We start from the raw sequence: 20,996 nt of genomic DNA on the forward strand, positions 1-20,996 counted from the left end.
AACTGCACAACGAGGAGATGCTTTAAAAAAGATTTAACTAGAAAATTGGGCCTATAAAGAATGACAGAGCGTGGTTATTATGAACTGTTATAACGTAATCACATGAATCACTATGGCATGTGGACCTCGTGCTCAGCTCTTGTTATCTAATTCTGGTCAACCCATCTCCAACATCCCCCGCTTCTTCCCTCCCACTCCCCCCAAATGAGAGGTTTTTCATGTTTATCAAAGTTGTGGGAGGAGGAATTAAAAAAAGATCCAATCAACTAAGAAAGAAATGGAAACAAACGGTCAAGTAGTTAACTAAGTAGGATGTTATACCATTACTGGCTCCCTTGTCAGAATTCAAGTGCCTTATATGTTCACTCCTTTTGAGTGCAGTTGAAAGAGAGAGATGCCTAATTAGAGTTGCCAGTGTTACTTTCTTAGGGTTTAAAAAAAGTCAACTAAATTTTGTACATATTGCACAGTGAGCTTAAACTGCATTTTAGGAATGCTGGATTCACCCTTGCCTGTGATGAGTATATAAAATGCAAGCACATTATTACTAATCTCAGTGCCAAAACTAATCATAGAATATGGTCAAAATATTTAACTCAAGATATAGCATAGCATTATACCTGCAGCAGAGAGTCTTCTAATTCTTAAAAAAAAGTCTGTTTGAATTCAGACCTGTCGACCAGATTTTCAGACACCCTTACAGTCCCTTCAGTTTTGGTTTTACACGCAGTAGAGAACTACCACTTTGGACAGCTAATGTGTAGAAAGTACTGTGAGGAAGAAAACATCTCTGGTTTTCCTGAGGCATGACAGATGCAGTCAAAAGGAGCTGTCATTGTGTCTGGCTCTGCAACATTTGCATTACTAACATGCACACCTGATGTGACTGTTATCTCTTTGGCATTACATCCTATATGCAACCTAGTTTCTCTTACTGTTATTCCAATACAAATTTTGGGTTTATTGCTATTGCTATTACTTTAATTTCTTGTGCTGTTCATTGCAGTATGTTTATGAAAGATAAATTCAGAATGAGAGTCTCCCAGACTGGAACTATACTCCTTCAGTGAACTATCTCTTATTTCCTCAAAACATTTCCTGTAGGTAGAAACTCTATAAAGTTAAATTTGATTCTAAAATGTGCAATATTCCATAAAACACAATATACCTATGACGTAAAGTGGAAACGAAGAATTTGGTCATGTTTTTACATGAAAAATCATGGTGAATTATTTTTAAATGGAATATCATGAACATGAAATATGGAAACAAGAAGCAGGGATGGAATTTTTATTTTCTACTGATCAACAGTTTTTGGGACCCAACAACACAACACAATGGCGTCAATGAATTTCCTGTACTTGAAAGTCCTAACACAGAGTGACTGAATGGACATGCCAGAGAAGTTATTAATTTACTGAAAATTTTTCCAAACTCTTTTTTAAAATAATCTGTATTTTCATTCTACAAAATTATTCGGCACGAAGTATCTTACAGCTGTGTCTAGTTTTGCTATTACTGCTACAGTTTGGGGTAACTGTAATTATCTCCACAGCTATATCTAGGAGATAACCAGGAAAAAATTATTTCTTGCCTTCCAATAGTATTTTTATTATAACCCACAGTCAAGATGGCTTTCCTAGTACAGTTCATTCCCTGGAGAGCTGGACAATCAAAACATGCCACTATATATGATCTTTCTTCCCTACCATAACCTGATTATAGCATTGTTACTCAACAAGTAGTATTTTACAGGATGCTGGGAAAAAAATTGCTTTTTTCCCCCTTTAGTTATTTTCCTCTCTCTGCTCTGTGTAGTTTTTTCAGTGCTATTGCTTTTATAGAATACTTTTTTTTTTATGTACTAAATGTGTTTTCTGTCTCTAATCCCAAAACATCTAAATGGTGCTTTATTGGAAACCAAACTGACTGCACTCTGGTGGCAAACTTTCATAACAAAATTTCTAAACTGAATGAAAAAGGAACAATGTAAGGTGCCAGTGTATGGAGCTCAGTTATTTCATATTTCAAAGCAGTAACTTTTTTCAGAAGAACAGACGCGGTCAGCATAATCTGGACCAACCTTGATATGAACTGTGGCTATTAATTAAATCTTGATGATTTAAAAATTTGTGCTCTAGTGTTACACTGTTTATTGCGAAGGGACATTTGAATAGCAATGAACCATTTTCAAAAAGTGTTTAATGTCATCATTCCATAAATGAGACTTTTACTGTGTGTGCTGAAACAATACACTTGTTACACTGCTCGGAGCAAGAATTTAATTGGACATAGAATAATTTTTTTCACAAAAACTTACACAGACATTCACATCCATGGGAGGGGTTGGAAGTAGGATCCAGGGAACTACAGGCCTGTCAGCTTGACCTCCATGTCAGATAAGGTCTTGAGTGAGCACATCCTCTTGAGGGGCAACACACTGCACGTGCAGGACAACCAGTGGATCAGGCCCAGCCAGAATGGGTTTAGGAAAGGTAGGTTGTGCTTGAATGACCGGGTCACCTTCTATGACAAGGTGACTTGCTTAGTGGAAGGGTGAAAGGCTTTGGACATTGTCTATCTAGACTCTAGTAAAGCCTTTGACACAGCAAATGCCGTCTCCCACAGCATTTTCCTGGAGAAGCTGGCGGCCCATGACTTGGGACAGGTGCATCCTTCACTGGGTTAAAAACTGGCTGTGGCCGAGCCCAGAGTATGGTGGTTACACCCAGGTGGTGCCTGTTCACCAGTGAGGTTCCCCAGGGCTCATCACTGGGCCGAGTTCTGCTTAATGCCTTTATCCATGATCTGGATGCAGGGATCAAGTGCACCTTTCATCAGCTTGCAGATGACACCAAGTTGGTGGGAGTGTTGGAGTGGTGAGAGGGTAGGAAGGGATCTGGACAGGCTGGATCAATGGGCCAAGACCAGCTATATGAGGTTCAACAAGGCTAAGTGCTGGGTCCTGTACTTGGGTTACAACAGCCCCATGTAATGCTACAGGCTTGGAGGAGGAGTGGTTGGAAAGTTGCCTGTATGAAAAGGATCTAGGGGTGCTGATTGACAGGAAGCTGAACATGAGCCAGCAGTGTGCCCAGGTGGCCAAGAAGGTCAATGGCATCCTGGCTTGTATCAGGAATAGTGTGGCCAGCAGGTCCAGGGCAGTGTTCATTCCCTGTACTCAGCACTGGTGAGGCCACACCTAGAGTCCTGTGTCCAGTTCTGGGCCCCTCACTACAAGAAAGACATTGATGTGCTGGAGTACATCCAGAGAAGGACAATGAAGCTGATAAAGGGTCTGGAACACAAGTCTTATGAAGAGCAGCTGTGGGAGCTGGGGTTGTTTAGCCTGGATCAAAGGAGGCTCAGGGGAGACCTTACCACTCTCTACAACTACCTGAAATGAGGTTGTAGCAAGGTGGAGGTCACTATTGTCTTTCAAGTAACAAGTGATAAGACAAGAGGAAATGGCCTCAAGTTATGCCAGGAGAGATTTAGAGTAGATATTTGGAAAAATTTCTTGACTGAATGGGTTGTGATACACTGGAACAGGATGCCTGGGGAGGTGGTATAGTCTCCATCCCTGGAGTTATTTAAAAGACATGTAGATGTTACACTTAGAGACACAGTTTAGTTGTGAACACAGGGTTGCTGTGTTAATGGTTGGACTTGATGATCTCAGGGGTCTTTTCCAACCTTAATGGTTCTATGATTCTATAAAAATTAAAAATAGAGTGGATGAGAATTTAGCATAAGTGATAAAGGAACTAAAATCAGTAAAGTGAAACGGCTCATTTAAGCACATTAATAGGAATAAACAAGTAAATAAGGTTGCAAACTATATAGAAGAGAGGATAAGAGAGGGACAGAAGCCCTTAAACAAAACCTGCAAGTATGTTTAATAAGCAATTCCCTGGGCTTTTTGATAATGATATACTACATTTATGTTACGCTTATGGAATTTTTATATTATGCTTTCTTTCATTTTTATCTCCTTTTTGTCACAGATTAAATTCAGCATGGGCCAAAATAATTACACTGAGAACAAAGAAATCTCACTTTGATAGTAACTTGATCTTGTTTTTCTTACATTCCTGGGAGAACTCTAGCCATAAACTACTGAAACATTTCCTCCTTTAGGCCAAATCTCAATATATTACAGAGTGGATCTGGATGAAAAAAATTCTACACATTTAGATACTTCTATAAAATTAAACTATTTCAACATGAAAGATTAAGACGGCAATATAGACACCAAGTCCTAATGTTCTGTACCACCAAGAGGTTCAAATGCTGTGAAGAAACAAAATAGTGTTTTGGCAATTTAGTCATTTGTAGCTTGTCAGACAGCCTGTGATAACTGTCCAACACAGCTGGGAGGTACCATAACTTTATTTAAGATTTTTTTTATTGGAAGGTTTAGTTTTATTTCATTGAAGCATTAAATAAAAAAGTCTAACATTAAAAAAGAAAAAATGCAGGTTGAACAATCTCACCTAGCTATATAGCTAGAAGAGATTTTAAACATTTCTAAAACCACTAACAGTTCAGATTAATGTGAACATAGAGAATGCTGAGTGACAGGTAAAAACCTGGATCCAGCAGCTGGTGCTATCAATAGAAATTGTATCCACAGTGAAAAAAAACCCATTTAAAGTGTGCATGTGGCTCACTAGACAGAGACTCCCTCAAACCATGCATTAAAAAGCTCATGAGTGAATATGTTATTAAAGAATTTAAAGAATAAAAAAATTATGAACAGAAAAAAATATTCTAACAAATGCTGCAAGAAAGGAAAATGACCAAATTCCTCTACAGTTACTTGCCTTGTTTTCCAAACTTTAGAAGAAAATTCCTAAATGCATGCTTCATGTACAGTCAAAGAACAAACACCTATAGTTAGCAAACTCCATCTAATATCTTGTCATATAAAATGATAAACAGTATGTACATAAACACTTCAAAATCCTCTGAACTTTGCTGTTGAATATCATTTCCAAGTAGTGTCATATTTCAATGTCTTACCCTATTCATGTGTAGCTTCTATCACTTCAGTTTATGAGAGTTTTGGATATCTATAAATTTAACTTCTGAAAATTATTTTTAAGGACAACCAGAAATGTAAAATAGACAATGCGATATAAAATCACCAGCTATGCCTTCCAGTAGTGGAACTATTCATCCAAGAAACAGGTTTAAGTTCAATTTGGCAAAGTTAAATGACAGTCATTTTGCAGAAATTAACTTTTCTTTGTGCATTGTTGACTGTGAATGGAGACCATTATTTTTCATTGCCCAGATAGTGATGCAATTTTCAAAGCTAAATGAGCATTAAAAACATTCATTCCATGCTTCTGCAACGAACAATCTAAGATACCTAATGGTAGAAGAAGATATCCCCTTTAATCTTTATGAACATATTGTATCCTCTTGAGGTTAAAATGAGAAAGGAGGGGATAAGCTCACTATATTTTTGATAAACATTTCCCTTAGAAACAGGAGAAGTCTTTTGTACGCAGATGCAGCAGCCTGCCTGACTGGCCATCCCTGAAGATCCAGCAGCCATCCTGATGACTTTCCCACAGTTTCTTTCCCTTGGGTAGGCCAGTGTCTTTTCATTCCTCCACTTTATTGGAGATGAGATTTTGGTGCCAGTATAGGGAAGAAATATGTTTCACCAAAGGCCAAAATTTACTCACATATGAATGGGTTTCCAAGTATCTGCCTTTTATACCAGCTCACATTCTAGTTATGCTCCTCTACAACAGGACCAGAGACAGGATTTACTGAACAAGTGACTACACTAATACACTATTTTTCCAGAGATGTACTTGAAATCTATCTTTCAAAATACTTGACTAATGAGTACAGACGACAGCATGAGGCCATAATATTTTAATAGTAATGTATTACAAAAAATGATGTATAGGTAACCCTGCTTTTAACTAATGTAACTGGTGCTAAAAGTGGAACATCTTATATATTAGAAAAAAATTACACAAAATAATAGTCATTAAAGAATAGGATAAGCACTGAGCCACAGATTATATGAAAAATCATTCAACCAATGAGATCAAATATCTTTTCTACAAGACCATTTCCCAAGCTATATTAATAGAAGATTTACAGAGGAATGCTGCCTATGGCTGAGATGTATGTGGAGAGCATTTGTTTAAACAAAAAAAAAAAAAGAAAAACAACCACAACAATATAAAGCTATTTAGCACCACTGCATGGTGTTTTAAGCATTTGTGCATGTACCTAGTGCCATTCAAACACTGCAAACCAGAGAGCTGTATCATATATTTTAGGTGGGGAAAAATTCTTTCTCTGTCTTCTTTCCACAGTAAAAGAGATTTAGAACAAAAAAAAAAAAAAAAAAAAAAAAAAAAAAAAAAAAAAAAAAAAAAAAAAAAAAAAAAAAAAAAAAAAAAAAAAAGAAGCATTTTTCAGAATTCCTTCTGAAATTTTCCAAGGTGGGAAAAATCTACATGCACCCACAGTAGAACGATCCTCTGATTTATTGCAAAAATCTTATCAGAGATTCTCTATCTCAGCCTTGAGGCAGAGCAGCAAATGGGGTCCTAAGACTCACAGCTGAAGTCAAGGAAAAGCAAAACTAATGCCATCAAATGAGGGAACTTATAGGTTCAGAAATCTCAAGGCACAAAAGATACTTCAAAACTTTCCAACCCTGTTCTTGATTTTGGCACACTCAGTAAATGGATCCTTTGGGATGGTTTGAACTGATTTTACTATCACTTAGCTCTGTTTATAGTTACCATTATCCAATCTGATTTTAAGAGAATGGCAGAGAAACATGTAGTATCTTTGGTCTGTATACCAAACTCCAACTCTCCATATAAAAAAAAAAAAAAATTACACTTACATAAAAACAGTCACTCATAATTACATCTGCATATGTTTACATGGCTTTGAAGCTTGATCTCAACAACATCTTACAGTTTCACTGCCAAAATAGTTATTTACCATAAAAATACTTTCCTCTGATATTGTTACTCCACTAACACTCCAATGAAACTGATTTGAAAAATGAAATATTTCTATCCACTTTGTTACCTCAATCGCTATGTTATCTTCAGGTATGCAGTTTGAAAAAGGCAGATCTATACCACTATTTGGAACTAAAATCTACAGTCATCACCAAGGAAATAATACTTTTTCCACACAGAGAACCTATTTGTCTAATATTCTAGATAGACATTCAACTCCATTTTCTGCTTTTATTTGTTTGTTTGGGGTTTTTGTTTCTTTGTTTTGTGGTTGTTGTTGTTTCTATTTGTTTGATTGATTGATTTTTTGTTTGGGGAGTTGTGTTTTATTGTTTGCTTGGTTATTTTGTGTTTTTTTTTTTTCTTTCCCCACACTTGAGAGGCTGGAAAATTAAAAAGAACTTTGGTAGCTGGTATGACACCTCCTTAGCTTAGTATAAACCACGTTAACTCCACATTCACAGTGGAGCTTTGGGCAACACACCTCTCTCTGATACAGTGTAAGTATCCTGCAGAGCTAATAGCTGGCTTTATTCCTATTTTAACTAACTTATAATTTGTGAGTTTTTAATTCTATTTATTTGGTGAGTGAGTAACAAAACCTTGTAGTAATCATTAAAACTGAGGGGTAACTTTGCTATTTGCAGTATTTAGCCACACCATCTCAAGCTGATCTTCTCTTGCTGATGTACTACCAGACGATGGCTGGGTGCTCTTGAGACCACTGTCTTTCAGGGCCAAAAAATACCAGAATGAATCATCAGTTTGTTAGAACTGGATCTTGTTACTGGACTGTGATACTCCTGTTTAAGGGGAGGACTGTATTGTTTGGCATATCTTGACACTATGCTTCACTCACCATGATTGTTCTTGCCTCTTGGCACTACCTTACTGTGAAATGAACTCTCTTGGGTGTGCATTAACTTCATCACTGAACTACTGTAAAGTTACCATCACAGACTCTTAATTTCTATCTCCTTAAGCCTAATTCTGCTTGTAAATTGTTGTAAGTCACCTAAAGAAGCAGCTTTCTGTGACAAAGGAGTAAATAAACTCAGATATTTAATTTCTCAGGTCAACATTTAAATGCATCTGTTAAAAAATGGCCTGTCATAAAAGCTGATTCCTTCAGAAAACAACAGCTTTTAATTGTTCATGTGAAAAAACCAGAATGATTCAGAAAGGAGTTTACAGAGGTAGAAATTTAGGAAGGATACGAGAATATAAAATACATAAATATTGTAAAAAGTAATTTCCTCAAATAGTAGACAATGCTTTCTGTTCCTGTTGGAGGCATTTTTTTAAATGAGCTTGAAACCTGAATGTCTGCATGTTTTATAATTTCCACTTCTTTAGAATCTTTAACTCTGTTTAATATAAGGTAAAAAAGGGAAACAGATTATTCCATTTTCCTATAGCACCCATTTAAATATCCAGAATAGATAACTTACTTAGTTTTACCTTTAAGACTAATTAATAAATTGTATACACAAAACGAGCTACACAATTATGACTATTACTTAGAGAATAGCCACTTAATTAAGTTAGATTTCTATCCACATTTGTGAAGATTGTTTCATAAAGATTCATATAGACATTCCCTTGATATTCCTAATTTTTAATCTTAAGTAACTGAGAGCCCTATTTCATCAGGATCATTGATATGAAGTCTTAGAAAAGAGCAAAAAAGCTCTAGTCTATTATGCACTGTTCACAGCTAAGTTTTCAGGGAACAGGAATCATTTAATAAGCTTATTTGATATTGAGAGAGAATATAGCTCTTGAGCATTTACTTCAGGCACTAAATCAGATGCTGCGATGAGCTAGATCTTCAAAGTGTGCATGAAGTCTTTCCCCTTTAATCAGTGGAGAAAGCTTGAGTCTTCTGAAAGCCAGCATATTGATCTGATCAAGGAATTGCTAAGACTGGTGCAAAGGAAATTGTATGAATATATACAGAGCAGAAGTATACCAGGGCATTAAAAAAAAATTGCAATTGACTTAGTAGTTTCCCTGTTCTTTTATCTTTTTTTCTCTTCTGGAATTCTTTAGCCACAGATTATTACATATGGGTTGAGCAAGGGAGAGAAACTTGCTGTGTATGAATCTTAGGAGTTAAAGGATTTTTTTGAGGACTGAAGAAAAAAATCTGGGAAGAGCTCACTTTCACATAAATAAAGCATCTGGTCAAGGAACAGCATATAGGTTTGGGACAGGAAAGGCTGGTGGACTACATCTGAGTGTGCAACAAAGAGGATGAGAACCAGGAGCCAAAATCATGCATGAAAAAGAACATATGGCAGAAGGCAGAACTTAGAACTGCTCTGACCATCAAGCTTGCTATCCAAGAACAAGAGTGTGACCAAATACACCCCACAGTACAATGAGAAAAGTATTAATTCCACCTACAAGGACTGGTTTCTCACCTGGGCTATTCCCTGAATCATGCCTTGGCAATATTTGGATAGGTGCCAAGAATTAAATAGTGTAGACAACTGTGGGACAATTTTGAAGCCTTCACTGGGTCCTTTTTGATTCATATTTATAGCCATGGTCATAAACCTCAGAACCTAACCTGAAATGGGAAGATGATGGGCACTGGCTCTTTTAGGCTGTTTTGAGAAGAAATGGAAACTGGCAAAAATCTATGTAGCAAAACTATGTAATAAAGTATAAGAAAAGATTGATAGCTAAATATTACTTACTTTGGTGTGTAGTTTACTAGTTATTCAAAAGCTATGTATACATCTGAAGACGATATAAATGCTATATGAATTAAAGACAACTTGTGTTTTTATATCTAATAAGATGTATTTCATCACAAAACCATGCAAGTGTCACTTTACTTTTTCCTTGTGAAAATTTGTTCTTGACAAAAAAATGCATAATTATGTTAATCATTACAGAGGTATTTGCACATGAACTATAACAGCTACAAGGAGTGATTCCTGTTCACCTTCTTAAAAATAGTGAGTGCAATTCACACAGTGGCTCAAAGGCTGTACCCTTAATAATTAATAACTTGATGGAAACAGGACCGAGATCTAAATGGGTGTTTGGGGCCATTCTACAAAATCTGTGTGTGACAGGTCCAATTTTCTTTCATATTACGAGAAAATGTTGAAATATTAGCAGCTGAATTTTTGTTAACTACAAATAACCACTTTAAAATTCTCAATGCTGTGCTTTAGCACTACATGTCCTCAGAATAAGTGGTAATTTCACTACAAAGGAATTCTGAGTATATGTGTACAAGTTTATTAAAATATTTGTTTCCTAACTTGTTTCCTAACTGAAAATTTTAGGCCTTTTCTTTACACCTTTGTCCAACTTAATATCAATGCTGCGGCTTTTTTTTTTTTAACTTTTTTTCCTGTTTTCTTTAACATATTTGAAAAAAAGACCCTTTTAAACATTTTAATAAATTCAGTCTCTTGTTATGTTTTAGACCAGTATGACATCTATGAAAGATGAGTCAGAGGATCTTGGGTTCTCCATTTAAGATACACATCACTAATTCTGATACAAAAAACATAAGCAGACTAGGCAGGTGCCATTTGGATAAGTAAACAAATCACATAATTTGGAGAAGTTTCTAGAAAGTATAAACAGGATTTATAACTTGCAAGATCTAAAAATTTTACCTTGGTAAAAGGTGAATTAACCTACAATAACAGACAGAAATCCAGCTTGCTTATTTTCTAGGATTCCCAAAGCTAGAGTAGGTACATCTTCTGAAAGCTCCTTTGGTCACTAATATTCCTTAGTGTCCTAGCTAGGACTCGAAACTTTATGATATAATCCATATGACTACAGGATTATTTAATGTTTTTGTAAAATTTCATGGATATAAACATGGAATGGAAGATTGAAGGTGGAACAATAAAGTGCAAAGGCAGGAGGCAATGGATAGTTTCAAAATAATTTTCTTCCATATGGTATTCTAGACTGTCTGTGAAGGCAGAAATCAGACTTTGTTCTCTGCCAATGTCTGTAAAACTTGTGTAAGCAGCTCAGTATGAAGTTTTAAATGAAATGTTAATTACTATACTGGATCAGATTACTCATTGGACTACCAATGTCACAGCAGCCCATTTTTAAGTAGAGAGACAACAGGCTCTTAGTTAAAAGTTGATTTATGCATAGAAGTATGGGTTACACATCTTAGTTTTTCATATAATATCATTGTTAGCTGACTGCACCATATAGACATCTACTTGTTTCTATTTTATTCCTTGTAAGATTTTGGTCACATGCTTATTCAGAATTAAACGTGCTAAAGTACAGTTAGGAATCTTTGGTTTTTCCTGTGAGCAAGATTAAATAGAGATGTCAGCCTAGTTTCTCTTTGTATTCACTTTTCGGTAGTGTACATGTAATTCCAGTTCTCAATCTGGGTTTTCACAGGTTTTATTTACTCTCAAAAAAGCATTCCTCTTTGCTTTAGATGACATGAATCATTCAAGCCTAAGGTAGTCACTAGGCTGCCTTTATAGTCAGTGGTAGAACTTCCAGGAGACAACCCATACCCTCATTTTAAATATCCAAGAGAGTATGAGTTGCTCTCCTGAGTAGTAATTTCCCTTGGTTTAAAAGAAAACTTGGGGTGATTTGGCAAACTTTGTGATGGTTAAAATAAGTAAAATGAATCCAAACCACATAATCTCAATTTAAAAGATCATTGCAAGTGATGGCTACTGAAAATTTTTAAAAAATCCTGTATTTTTTAGAGTGCTCTTTTTGCATGCTAATGCTGTGCTTTTCTCTGAATGGTTTGAACTACTCCATTTCTGTCTTTTCCATTTCTGTCAACACTGAATTTAATCTGCCGATAGATATTCTCTTCATTTTCCTGTACCCCCTGGAGATCTTCAGTTTTTCCTATCTTTGACTAGTCTGCATTACTTTGATATATTTGCATGCTTAATAAAATTACTGATCATTCAAACATCAGTATTCATAAAACTAACATTAACAAAAAGTGGCTGTTCACTTGAAATTTCTTCTTATTTTCTGTCAGTTCATCCATGACAACACACTGCACTTCAAGATTATTTGGTTTCTCATTAATATCAGCTAGGAGCTGTAAGCTTGATTTTGGACAAGAGAGTGTCCTTTAACCAATTTTTGGTTGCTGCTCTTAAGGAAATATACTTGAAAACACAGGGAAATTTTTCCCTGACAGAGGAATCCTAATCTGCCATAGAAAATACATATCTCCTAATAGTAATCCCTATTTCCAGATCCACATTCCACCTATACCTTTAAAGACAGCTATGCCTCTGGCACACCAGTCTTCCAGTCTAGAAATTTTCTTCTTCAGTTAAAGGAGGAATATTTCTTGTTAGCAGTTCACCCACCATTTACTACACATCTTCAAAGCTCTTAATGGTTTATTGTGAGGGGACCTCAAATCAGCCAAAGCCTCAAGATGGATCTGCTCTGGCCTTCAATGTTAAAAAAAAAAAAAAAAAAAAAAAGTACCCCACCCAAAACAATCCCCCCCCAATCAAACAAACAAACAAAACACACACACAAAAAACCCCAAAACCCAAAAAAAACCCAAAACCAAAACAAACCCAAAAGGGTATTAAAAGCCAAGATTATTACCTTAATCTAAAATCAGGAACTCAACTTTCAAAACAGACAAAACTGAAAGCAATTAGCTAATAAAAAATAATAACATGGTTTGAAAGTTGTTTTTTTTTTTCCCTCTACATGTTGTATCCTTTCAGGTGGTCTGTGTTTTCAGTGAATTAATGGACTCTGAGTGGTAGCAAAAGCTTCTGTTTGTTCACACTACCATTTTCCTGTGCCTGCTCAGCTGGTCCGGAGGAGGAGGAGGAGGTGGAGGTGGAGGAAGAAGAAGAGAAGGAGAAGGATGAGGAAGGAGGCTTCTACCTCCTCTCAGAGGCTTTTATTTCACCTAATCATTTCTTAAAGGAATCTACTACAGAACTGAGAGTACACAAATAAAACAAATACCATCTGTCCCAGCTATGCACGATCAAAGCACATTGTTTCTTTTACATTTGTTAAGTTTTTCATAGGATATTCTCTATCCTTGAGAGGACAGTTAAGAGGAGATAGGCTTTGCTTTAATGGAAATACATATGATTTCACTGAGCTGCTTAAATAACCCAATAAAGTACAGATATTGTATCATCTGGATTTTAAACCAGTCTTTGATGTTTTGTGAAGAAGCAATGAAAATTTGAGTTAAAAGTCACCACACTGAAAAGTTTAACAGTAGCATGGCAACTGTCCTTTTGTATCTCAGCTATTTTCAAACTTATTATAATGTGGCTTTTGATAGTCTACCATATAGTTAAGATAATTTTCATCATTTCCTATTTGTCATGAACCGAGAATATGCAATGTACAGTCACAATGTGGAGTGTGGCTTTTGTGTGGTAACTTTTTAAGCCACAGCTACTTGTTTGTGTGTCTTGTAAGGCAGAGAAAATAAAATCCCCTCTGTGGCAGACCTCAGGAGATTAGCATATTTATCAAAAACAATTAGATGTTCATATTGTATATATACCACTATTCACTTAGAAATATCATTCAATTAGAAATGAACTTGTAAACTGAAATTAGTAGAAGGAAAAAAGGACTCAGTGCATTACTGTGAAATTTGCTACAAAATTGGATATTTTTTTTCTGACAAAAAGCAGCAGTTCATATTTAGTACTGAATCACTTTTTTCATATATCTGAACTTTAAAGTGAATTGAAACAGAAAATACAGCAAAAAGTGTGTGAAGGTACTGAGAGAATATTTTATGGTAAAAAAACTATCGAATAAGTAGGACCCCTGGACGCTGAAAACTATTGACCTGTCAGCCTCACATCTGTGCCTGGGAACCCCGCAGAATCTATGTGAAGGTTCATGGAGGACAGGGAGGTGACTTGAGACAGTCAACACAGCTTCACCATAGGCAAGTCCTGCCTGACCAACCTAGCGGACTTCTATGACAGAGTGACTTCTGTTAAACCTTTTACATGGTCCCCAAACCACCCTTCCCTCTAAACTGGTGAGAGATGATGAGAGGACTCTTTGGTGGATGAGGATTTGTTTGAATGGACACATCCAGAGGGTAGTGGTTCATGGCTTAATGTCCTGATGGACACTGATGTCAAGTAGTGTCCCTCAGGAGTTTGTACTGGGACAAGTACTGTTTAATATCTTCCTCAATGACATAAACAAATGGATCAAGTGCACCCTCAGCAAGTCTGCAGATGACACCAAGCTGAGTGCTGTGGATGACACACTGGAGACCTGGACAAGCCTAAGAAGTGGGCCCATGGGAACCTCAAAAGATGTTAAACCAGGCCAAGTGCAAGGTGCTGCACCGGGGTTGGGTCAGTCCCTGTTATCAGTGCAGCCTGGGGTATGAACTGATTGAGAGCAGCCCTACTGAGAAGGACTTGGGGATACTAAGGCATGAAAAGCTGAACCTGAGCTGGCAATGTGTGCTTGCAGCCCAGAAACCCAACTTCTTCAAAAGAAGCATGGCCAGCTGGTTGAGGGAGGTGATTCTCACCCTCTACTTCCTTCTGGTGAGACCCCAGCACAACAAAGGCATGAACCTGTTTTGAGTTGTCCACAGGAGGGTCACAAAAATGGTCAAAGGGCTGGACCACCTCTCCTAGGAAAACAGGCTGAAAGAGTTGGGCTTGTTCAGCCTGAAGAAGAGAAGGCTCCAGGGAGACATTGTTGCAGCCTTTCTTTACTGGAATGGGGGCCATTAGGAAGATAAAAACAAAGTTTGTAGCAGGGCCTGTTACAACATGACACAGGCTAAATGACAAGGGGTAAGTTTAGCCTAGATACAGGAAGAATTTTTGCTACAACAGGGATGGTTAACACTGGAACAGGTTTCCCAGAGAGGTGGTAGATACCTCATCCCTGGAAACATTCAGGGCTGTGGGTCTGAGCTACCTGAGTGAGTGGAAAAGATCTCTTCTAACCAAAACATTCAATGATTCTATTCTTTAAACTATGCTATTGGATTGGTCTGTTTAAAGATGAATATAGATAAAAGTTGGGTTTCCTTTATGCACAATATCTGCTTCCTGCATTAAATGTGTTTGTTGATTTAAAAGAATATTGTTATAGATAAGACCTGAGATATTTTTAAACTCTCAGTGGTACAGAATAATTAATGCTAAGACAAGTCAACAACTGCATAGTTTATTCTTCTCAGTTGAGATCAACATAAATGTTTCCTAAATTCCAAGTACATAGGCAGTCAGACAGTTATGCCAACCCCCTGAGGACAGCTACACTAAAACTGAATTATTCCAGACACATTCCTTCCTTGTTAGTGAAAATAAGAAATTACTCCTTGCTGATAAGAACCTTCTGTCCCTATCTCAGCATGTCACCTGAGCTCAAGTATTCTGGTCAATGATCTGCACAGGAGTGACCCTGTCCTTTTTTGATGGTTGACCAAGCAAAGGGAGGATAAATTCATGCCAATATGTCAAGGCACAGAGCTAGGTAGTCAGATTAAACCTATAAATTCATTTTATTTTTCTCAGTTTCTTTCTATTCCTTTGATGGTTTTATTGTTAAGAACAGGACTACTCCTGAGTGCCTAAAAATATCTTATATGTAGGAAGAGAGAGATAATAAAAAGAAAGACTTAAGATTCTGCATTTATCTAAACTAGCCATTGCACAGCATGGTTTCTGACTCATTTGAAAAGATGTTGCTGTTTCCCATGCAAAGCCATGAATATATAGAGACACAGATTATTTGAATGCATTTTCTTAAAACATTTTTCACTGTGGGGTTTTTTTTTCACATTTTTCAGAGGAAAAATGTATTGCAATGCATTACAACGCACCAAGCAACTCCTTAAATAAGCTCATCATTTTATTTTGCCATAAAAAAGCCATGAAACAAAAAATTTTAGAAAACATACTTTTCTTTATAAATTTGTGCAGTCTGGCATAATGAAGGACTGACAACTGGAAGAAGCTTTAAGTGGTACTGCAGTACAAACAGTAAACAATACAAATAACTGGTTAAAACCATACTGGAATATTTTAAACATTTTAAGACTTCTAGAGTGCTTTTTGATGAGTCCTTTGACATGCTTCCAGTACAAGGTTGTGCCTTACAGGGTCTAGTGTTTACAGTCCTTCACTCTATAATATGAACTGAAGAGCAATAATAAATATTTACTACTGCACAGCAAGCTAAATTTTCAGTGGGGACAATCCAGCATTTCCCCTGCTTTATTCCTGTCAACTAATTTCAAAATGATCATATTTTGTAACTAATTCTAATGATATGCCGAAGAACTGACTGACATGCAGTAAGATTCTAACTTAAAATATGACAGAATATATTGACACCAGAAGTTTTGCTATCAGACAAACACATATTTTGAATTTGTTCATTACATATAACTTCCTAATATTTTCCTGGCGTTATAAAAGTGCAGCTATAGAAAGTTAAATGAATAATGAAGGTACTAAGCAAAGAAAAAATGCTTAGAGAATAGCTTTTCAAACTATTTTTTGGTTGAGTTTTTAATAAAATGCTGCAATATTGCAGAAGCATTTATGACTACTAATAAATGAAATTCAGTTGCTAAGCATTTTTATATTTGATTTTGTTATTATATGACTATATCGCTTGGCAACATTCCAGTAGCTTAAAAAAAGTTTGAAAAATAAATCTGAATGAAATTTTGAAACTGTTACACATAGAAGAACTAATGTAAGAAATTCTAGGCTTAAATTATTCTGGCAAAGAATAAATCCTTTTTTAGTTATTACTTATCTGTCTATGCTGATTATTATCACAGCATAACGTGCAAATACTGTTGTTTGGGAGAATCGAATATTAAAAGATATAATGTCAACAAAAAAACCATTTCTCAAGCTATTAAATATATAAATATTATCTTAATTAGCACAATTTTATAAATTAACATTTGAAACACTATATATGCTAGAAATGCTCTAGCATATATCTATAGTTCATAGTATTCTGATGAGTATTTTCCTCATTTTGATTCAGAAACTTTGCATTTAGATCTTGAAATATGATTACAGAGAAGTCCAGTGTGTAAGGCATTCCATGCGTGCTAAACCAGAGACGAGATAACCAAGTAACAGAGATAATCTGAAAGAGGAGGAGCAGCCCAATTTGGATTGTGATAGAAGCAGCAACTCTATAGTACATACTTGCATTTTCTGATTTTCAATAGGTCATAAATTTGATAGAAGAAATTTCTATTTCTTACCTACATTTCCAGTCATTAGGTATGAATTCTGAAAATCCATCATTCCCATTCCAACAATGTGTATAAAATCTTCAATCACCTGCATTAACTCCACTGAGCCCGGATAGATCTAACAAAGGAAGGTCAGAGACATGTCATTAGTTATAATATCAAAATCTCTAAAGCAGCAAATTCAAATAAAATGTAAGACTTAACAGTCAAGCTGTGCTTCCCATTTTTCAATATGGAACATTTTCTGCTGCTTTAAAACAACCATTTTGCTATTAAATCCTCATCCAAACAGACACTACTTCCCAGAAAGTTGTGAGAAGTCAACTTTGCACTGGAACTGTGGAATGTTTGCTCTAACTCACTGCACCAAAAACTTATTGGCCATTACTTTTATTAATGGTTAAAAAATCTCATATTACAGAGTAATTCTAATTAAAATATACTTCCTTCCTCTGGAAGATATCTTCAGTAACTTCAGAACTATTGATACAAATGGCTGAATGCAAATCTTACTGTGCCCTCTCCAGCATGATAAATTTTGTTGATTTAATCAGTGTGAGCAATATAAATTTTTACTAGTAGTTCTATTTTCATTGCTGATGTGGAGTAGTAGAATCATAGAATAGCTGAAGTTGGAAGGAGCCATTAGAGATCATCTAGTTCAACTCCCTGCGCAGAGCAAGATGAGCTCCAGCAAGCTGCCCAGAACCACATCCAGTTGGATTTTGAATGTCTCCCAGGATAGAGATCCCAGAGCCTGTCTGCACAATATGTTCTAGCATTCAATCACTCTTACAGCCAGTCTTTCTTATTTATAAATGGCATTTTCTGTATTCTAAGTTTTGTCCTTGTTTTTCATTCTGTCACTTCACACAACTGAGACTTGACTCAGTCTTCCTTTCTCCCCTCCTCCCTTCAGGATTTTGTATTATTGCCAGGACCTTTCTTTTCCAAACAAAATAGTGTTAGATATTTCAGCCTCTCCTTGCATAGTAGATGCTCTAATCCCCTAAACGTCTTCATGGTTATCTGCTGGGCTCTTTTTATTATGTTCATGTCTTGCACTAGGACTGGACACAATAGCCTCGGTATTGCAAATGTATCCTCTCAATTAGACTTTCAAAATGATAAGGACTAGTGCATTTCCAAGAAATTTTATTTGCAAAGCTGTAAGCTAATAGAATCACAAAAACATTAACTTTTTTTATATTCAACAATAATGACTCATTAGCAAAACAGTATTAAAGATCAAAGCAGTTATTAATAAGCTTAAAAGTTCTGTTCATATCACATATATAAAAAAATTCTTTACAAAATACAGTATTTTGTAATAGGAAAATAATGGATGAGCTGTTCATGGTGCTTTTTTCTTCATATCAGTGAGATGTCCAAATTTCACTTTATGAGCAATATTCAACCCATTCTTTCCACTGCTGGAACTACAGACTCTAAAAAATGCCTATAGAGACTATAAATTGCTTCATATTGCACTCCATCTTTATCTTGCTTTATCCATCTAGATCCATAGCTGCTTGGAATTGCTTAGAGAATTTCACAATGTGCTTTGTTTTCTCTATGGATCTTTTATAAAAGGTAGGGCAGTAATACTATTTTGAAGAAGAATTTGTTGTGACATTTACTATCCTAACAGGTTGCAAATATGGCTTCAGGTGAAGGAGATTTAACTTCAGTTTTCCTAATGATGAGTTACTGAGGCAGCAAGTGTGGTTTTTGCATCCATCTCATTCATAGCACACACAGAGATTATGTACTAAGGAAGAATTTCAGTGAAAAGATTTTTTAAACCCTAGTTCTTCCACATAAAACTTTATAGTAATAACTTCAGCAGAAACTGTTGAGCAGTTAGTCTTGTAGAGGTACTCTGCATTTTTATCTATCTGAAGTACTGGTTAATCAGTAGGGCACCAGCAAATCGTGAATGAAGAATATGCAGAACAGCTCTTGTGTTTTGAAACACTGGTATAAAACTTATGCATTGTGGACTTGAAGCAGCTTCCTCTGTGCGGTGCTTTACATCAGCTCTTAAAAAAAGGGTGAGCGTTAAAGTGAGTGCTGCTTATCTGAATCCTATACAACCTGTAATTAATGGTATCAGCTCTTAGCATTTAATCTAGAAAAAAAGATGTGCTGAGGTATTGCAGCTGTACACTTGAGTGAAAATCAGCAATTTGCTGACATTGAGTAAGATTTTCTTTCCAGCAAAGAATACAGAAAACAGTCTAAGAGATCTATGCTAACAGTAGTTGCGGAGTTTAGGAAAACTAGGCAAGCTGGCAAATGGTTGGTTAGAATGCACTCAGGTTTGCAATGTTTTATTACAGAAAATTTGTTTGAGTGGCTGAACCAGATATAGAATTGCCTTTAGTCCATAGTGTTTTTACTGGGCTGTACTCACAGGACATAACGGCTTACACAGATTCTTTTCAAGTTCAATTCCTACCTTGATTCTGACATAAAAACCTCAAAAAATCTTCATACAGAATGTATTAATTTCAATTTTTTTTTCTGTTTTAAAATCCAATTATTTTTAACCCTAAATTTTCAATGTTTAATGCATAATATGATAGAAAATAACATTTTGCATAGGATTTTTTTCCCTTTCAATAGTGAAAGTAAAAAAGAATCTTAGGAATACTTAGGGGTCCTGCTTATCCTTCCTAGCTGGTATTAAGGGTTAGTCGCTTCTCAAGTTTCATTGAGACTGCTTGTGTAAGTGTACAAGAACAGTAATAAGACCAGCGTTATGGTTTTTTGGGGGGGTTATATCTCAGAAATCTAAGATTTAGTGAACTCCCTAGCTTTATCACCAGGCATCTATGGGCCCACTGCTCCTGTGTACAGCTCATACTGGTCCTCTTTTGGGTTCCTGACTGCCTACCAGTGCTGTACACAGATCTGTGAGACAGAGAGAAGGAGCTATGGAAAAGCAGAAATAACTTGTCCCTTCTCTGTTTTTCAACACCACTTTTTCTACCAGCAGCAAGGAAGGGAGGGAACTGAAGATTTGTTTTCTCTCTTTTACCTCCATGTTCTCAGAATTTCCTCTTAGTTCATCTCCTGATCTTCGTGGGACAGATGGTACACAAGGTATGGGTAAGCAGGCAAATTGGAGGTAGAAGATGATAATGGATTGCATTCTCCTAACCACTCCTGATTTTAAAATCTTGTATTGCACATAAGTGCACTTGACTATTTTCTATACTGAAATATCTTACTTTGTTGAAGCATTCTTCATATGAAAATATTTCCCTGGCTTTGACCACCTCCATGATTTTTCCTCTGTACATAATTATGTTAATCCCCACTGTCACTGTTAGTTGTGTCGGAATAAATTTGATGGTATTATGGTCATGTTCATTAACATAAATATTATTTATATTATATACTTATATATTAATATATATTAACATAATTTTTTTAAAAAATAATGATGTAATTATTGCCTTAGGGAGCCCCTAGTGGTCTAGGGGGTAAAGGCGCTGCACTGTCACTGCAACTGCCAGCGCAGAGACCCGGGTTCGATTCCCAGTCAGGGCCACTCCCTGGGCAGATGGAGCTCGTTAGCCCTGTAAGGCAATCCATCTACATCCTGAGGACCTCACTGCCACCGTCCAAGCTCGCTTGGCCCTGGGAGATGAACCTCAGGATTAAAGGGTGGGCTCAGTTCCGCGCACACTGTGTCTCACCTAAAAAATCCAATGCGCAGG

General features: G+C 36.2%; 1 protein-coding gene across 1 annotated transcript in view; it reads right to left on the minus strand.

The window, feature by feature from the left end:
- Positions 1-20,996, minus strand: part of LOC114067036 (adhesion G protein-coupled receptor B3) — a gene marked incomplete at its 5' end in the record, with an annotated part of 99,356 nt that overhangs the window by 29,995 nt on the left and 48,365 nt on the right. Inside the window, one exon of the mRNA XM_027902213.1 lies at positions 17,278-17,386. Coding sequence (XP_027758014.1) covers positions 17,278-17,386 — 109 coding nt within the window. The remainder of the gene's footprint in view (positions 1-17,277; positions 17,387-20,996) is intronic.

Source organism: Empidonax traillii, unplaced genomic scaffold, assembly GCF_003031625.1.
Source record: "Empidonax traillii isolate 1590-97213 ecotype Southwest subspecies unplaced genomic scaffold, ASM303162v1 scaffold851:size265644, whole genome shotgun sequence".
NCBI classification, from domain to species: Eukaryota; Metazoa; Chordata; class Aves; order Passeriformes; family Tyrannidae; genus Empidonax; species Empidonax traillii.